At 38.2% G+C, this 5,349-nt stretch overlaps 1 protein-coding gene and 1 non-coding gene across 2 annotated transcripts; both read right to left on the reverse strand.

The window, feature by feature from the left end:
* Positions 1-2: 2 nt before the first annotated feature.
* Positions 3-4,641, reverse strand: RPL30 (ribosomal protein L30). Its single transcript, XM_032222892.1, has 5 exons — positions 4,526-4,641; positions 4,362-4,412; positions 2,521-2,666; positions 1,531-1,661; positions 3-100 (listed from the first exon to the last, which is right to left on the reverse strand). Exons 2-5 carry the CDS (start codon positions 4,380-4,382, stop codon positions 51-53), a joined length of 348 nt encoding a protein of 115 aa, XP_032078783.1. The 5' UTR covers positions 4,383-4,412; positions 4,526-4,641; the 3' UTR covers positions 3-50.
* Positions 241-374, reverse strand: LOC116512836. The gene has a single exon (XR_004255939.1). It is a non-coding gene; the product is annotated as a small nucleolar RNA SNORA72 (small nucleolar RNA).
* Positions 4,642-5,349: the final 708 nt, after the last annotated feature.

The following is a 5,349-nucleotide window of genomic DNA, read 5'->3' on the forward strand; positions in this document are numbered from 1 at the left end:
CAACAGATGTAAAGCCAGTTTTATTACACAAAATGTAAAGTTTATTAATTTTACTTCTCACTGGTTTGTTCTGGCATGCTTCTAATGATGTCAGAGTCACCTGTTGGGGAAAACATACTTCAGTATCAAAATTTCATAAACACCATTGTCATGTACAGTATACTGTATTACAAAAAAATTCTTGATAACCTTATCTGAATATATTCCCAATGATAGATCATATTACAAAGTTCAATCAGTTAATGTAACTTGCAGGTAAAAATCAGAACTAGGAAGACCAACTAGTCCTGAGGACACAGTGCAAAGTAGTAATATAGCGAATGTCTAGCCTGCCCTGATTATTGTACAAACCAGAACAGCGAGAATATTCGCATTTAATTTTGCATCAAGATAAATTGACTTCTCAAATCCTATACATATAGTTTCAATCCTTAGCCTCTGATAAATTACTTTCTAATGCACTTTAAGAACCCACACAGCAAAGAATGAATTGTATTAGTTACCAGATGCTTAATTCTAAAATTATTTGCACCACTAGACCTACATACAGGTCAGGTATCAATTTCAATGTCCTCCTGACAAACATATTTTCTTCTGATCAGGAGAAAGTTTATTCTAGTGAGAATATTTTTTTTATGTTTATTACATTTTAAGATGTTATTAGTTTATTAAAGTTTAGGTTACAAACTATCATGTTCTCATCAAAGTCACGAGTTAAGATTAACAGGGAAGAATCTAATGGCATTGCAATTATAGCAAGTGTTCAAGGGGCAACAGCCAGAAGGTGACCTTTCCCAATGAAAATGCCTTAGTTATGGACCTTTCTCTCTAGTGTAGTTTGACTTTCTCCAGTTCTCATTTTTTAGAAAACAATTGAAGAGATGCCAGGTATAACTACTACTCTGAGGCCATATTATCTTTAAGATTGCCTATTAAGGTTTTGTATAGGCAGCCCTCCACATATGCCCATAATTGAGCCCAAAATTTGTTGCTAAGCAAGATAGTTAAGTGAGTTTTGCCCCACTTTACTCTTTCTTGCCACAGTTAAATTAATGACTACTGCTGTTAACAACATGGTTGTAAAGTGAATCTAGTAACTGACATAAATATGAGTCAATTGCCTAGCATCTGAATTTTGATCACATGACCATGGGGATATTGCAATGATTTTAAATGTGAAAAGTGGTATAAGTCACTTTTTTCAGTGTGGCGGTAACTTTGAATGGTCACTAAATGAAGTTGAACACTACCTGTATTTACTGATTCAACCAACTGTCATTTACCTGACAGGTGTACTGACATTTTACAAAATAACCCACTATCACAACATCTTATTTTATAGTTCTTAAACCACATATGAAATAAGATTATACGATTTTTGCTTTACAAACACTACTGATTTTGTATTAGTGCAGAGTTTTCAATTCAATAAAATTGATAAGAGAATCCTAGTAAATAGACAAAGATAAAGGCAAATCCAATTTTAACAGTTTCATCCAGACACTGAGATATTAAATACTACATACATACCTGGGTCAATAATAGCAAGTGTACATACTCTGTAGTACTTCCCACAAGCTGTTCCCAGTTCAATATTGTTGCCACTGTAGTGATGCACACCAGTTTTGGCCAACATAGCATAGTACTCAATTTCTGATTTTCTAAAGGTACAGAAATAAACATAGTGTACTTATTTGGCTTTGTTCCACATTAAGTCACATTTTACTTCTATGGAATCTCCTGTTAGGATATTAACAATTAATTTTTATTCATTTCATTTATTTATTAAAACATACAGCCACCAGTTTATCAAAAGGAAATCTGTACAGTGAAAAAAATAAACACGCAATACAACTACTTAATTCAATCTCAATTTACACTGCATTAATTTTTATGGGACTAATGCATTATGAAGACTAGATTCTATTTTAACATGCAATACAGGTAGAAACTTAGATTTGAGGAGTAAACTGAGTTTCTCCCAGTTATTAACCAGAGACCACTGGTGCTGGCAATATTTGTAATATTTTTGCAAAACAGAACCTCATAAATGCTTCTACATTATATATCCATAATTGCTATATGCAAGCAGAACATACTTTATAAATTCTAATACACAAGTATAATACATTTCCCAGGAGCATATCAACCTACAAAGGGATCATAGTTTTCTTCCATTATATATATTCAGAACTTTTATCTTCACATTACCCTATCACATATAGTAGTCTTCCTGCTTTTAAAAAAAAATCAAATTAATAACATACAAGATCACAAAACTAGTGTTGGAATGTCTCATCTAACCTCCCTTCATTGTTGAAATCTAATTTCAGCAAAAAATTGATATCCAGTATCTAGTTGATTAATATATTTGAAAACCTATATAAAAAAGTAAAAAATATCTGTAAGTAGATTAGATTTTTTGCATTTGATGGTAAAACATTTTCATTAATACTATAAGAAAACAACTCTTTTATGTGATCCTTTAATAAAACTACTAATCAAAAAATGCACACTTACCTCAAAGCAGGACAGTTATTGGCTAGGATAACCAACTTGGCTTTGCCCTGTCGAATCATTTTCAGAGTTTGTTTATATCCAAGTACATATTTACCACTTTTCATAACCAGCTGAAGTCTAGAGTTTATGGACTCTAAAGACTTTTTCTGTTTTAAAAAAAAGAGTGAATGTAGAGAGTTTTTTCTGCATTCCTTAAATTTTTATGCTGCCCATCTCACTGCAACATTGAGCAGCTTACAATATAATAAAAAGTAAAAAAGATTACAAAAGGCAATTAAAATTAGGATAGTTAAATGGGAAAGCTAAAACCCAAGATGATGGGCAACCTGCAGTTTGGGATCTTCTCTATGCCATCAGCCACCCTCAACATAGCACGCTCCATTGGGGCCCTAGGTCAGACAGCAGAGCCCAAGTTTTCAGGCTCTGGGAAGAGCCTGAAAACCTGGGCTCTGCTGTCTGACCTAGGCTTCATCTCCAGCAGAACATTCCAGAAGCCAGGAGTCATAGCAGAAAAGGCGCTTCTCCTGGACCCTGCCAATTGAAATTCTTAGGCAGAGGACATCAAAAGTGGGCTCCTTCTACTGAACCAAGCAGGGTGGGCTATTCCCATCGGGATGACATGGCTCTTCAGAGACCCTGGAGCCATGCTCATAAAGGGCTTTAAGTATAATGATCAACATCCTGAATTAGACCACTGTACTATATGCAACTGACAACCAGTGTAATATATGAAACAGCAGTATCCCAAGTGCTATTAAAGAGGCCTCCAGAAGTGTCCAGTGCCGCATTCTGTACCAGTTGTAGCATCTGAACACTCTTCAAGAGTATCCCCACGAAGAGCATGTTGCAATAATTCAACCTAGAGAGGATCAGAACATGAGTGACAGGCCACAGGGCTCATATTCCTGAAAAGGATGCAACTGGCACACAACACCAAATTGTGCAAAGACTCTCTTAGCTCTTCTATTATACATAATGTATCAAAATACCTTGTCTACTTTCTCCTAGATCCTGGCTCTGTATGTTGACATCACCACAAAATGTAACATTTTATTCAATATTAATAGTTAATAGAACTAGAATGCAACCAAAATATCTAAAAAGAACCCCATTTAAAACACAACTAATATTTGTTGAATTTTCTTTCTCAAAAGCTCAGTCAAAAGTTATTAGAATACAATTGTATCTTCCAGCCTTAAAAACTAAGTGGTTTGGGAGCAAAAGCTAATTATGTGTATAATTCTATTTGCTACTACACCCTTATTTTAGTTGACTATTGATTATACATATTTTAGGACATTTTAATGTATATTTTATCTTTACATTATGCAAAGACTTAAGCAATCCAAATTTATTTAAACAGCTGTGGCAAAAAACCCGGCAACAAACATTTCTTACAACTGCCACAAAGCTGCGATCTTCCATATAAATCCTGTCAGTATGTGCGCATACTCAGCACAGACGGTACCAGCACGCAGCAAAACCTACGGCCATCACCCAAAGATCTACAAAGTGACTCTTACATGATTCTACATCTCATAGCATCTGTCTTTGCCACTCCATAAGACACCCGGCATGGGAGCAATAACTAGGGCAGAAAGCTCCGGAATGGACCGTGCCTTCTAGGAGGCTGAAGAAGGCCCAATCGCTATTGCCTAGGTGTTATCCGTGCCTCATCCGATGAGCACCCCTCCACCCCGTTTGATCAGAAATTTGCCGTCTCGGGTCAGAGGCCTCTCCAATCGTTGGAGCGCTGCTATCCCCCTCCACAAGCGCTTGTCTCTGGCCTCGGGATCCCCTTTTATCGCCAGGTCAGCCGGCTGGCTGGCACGCTCACTCACCGTCTTCTTGGCGGCCACCATCTTGCCGGCTCACGTCGGCCCTGCCGTTGCCTGCGTAAAAGGAAAACAGTCAATATTGCGGCCGAGCACAGCCGTTTCCCACCCGCCAAACGCACCCCATCTTCAAGGCGGCCCCCTCCTCCAAAGGCCCAAATCCCGCTCACCAGAGGAGCCCCTCCAAGATGGCCGGGCAACGAGGAAAGGAAGGAAGTCTCTCGCGGCAACGCGGAGGACCCACGCGGGTCGGCGACTCTCGCGAGAGCAGACAACTCGCCCCTTCCCGTCCGAAAACCCTCGCGGCTTTCTGGCTTACATTGAGGATGCGCGCGCAACAATGGCGAGACTGCCGCGCTTCATAAAAATAGCGAGTTTTCATAGGTTTATGCGAGGCGGGAGCTTTATCCTGGTTCGCAGTGCAAAGGGTAAAGCAGTGTTTCTCAACCTTGGCAACTTTAAGAATGGACATTAAGAAGAATGAATAATCGGAGGATGTCAGTTTGGCTGTAGAGAACTGCTGCATAAAATTTTAGGCTTCATTAGCATTTTAGCATAGCATCTTTGCGTCCTTTTCAACTTTAGGAAACCATGCTTTTCCTTTGTGCAAAGCAATGTCCTTTAATGTACAAAAACTAGCCCTTTCAGGAACTGTTAAGCAATAGGGCCGTACTGTATTCTGAAGTCCTTCATTACAATTGCAAGCTTAAAGAAATAGATGGGAAAGGAGATGAAACATTTTAAGTGTGGCTGTCTTTTCTCAAGTCTTACAAAGGAAGGTCTTTATTGTACATCAATGTCTTTTATAGCTTGATTTGTTTCTTTGACACATTACCTACATTTCTCCTGCTTGAACAAGGGGCTTGGACTAGAAGATCTCCAAAGTACCTTCCAGCTCTATTCTATTCTAAATCTAATGTGTTTCATTTGTTTCTATACCATATACAAAGACTTCACTTCCTTAATGCCTTTTGCTTTGCCTCAAGCACTTGTG

The sequence above is a fragment of the Thamnophis elegans genome, chromosome 8 (assembly GCF_009769535.1).
Source record: "Thamnophis elegans isolate rThaEle1 chromosome 8, rThaEle1.pri, whole genome shotgun sequence".
Classification (NCBI taxonomy): Eukaryota; Metazoa; Chordata; class Lepidosauria; order Squamata; family Colubridae; genus Thamnophis; species Thamnophis elegans.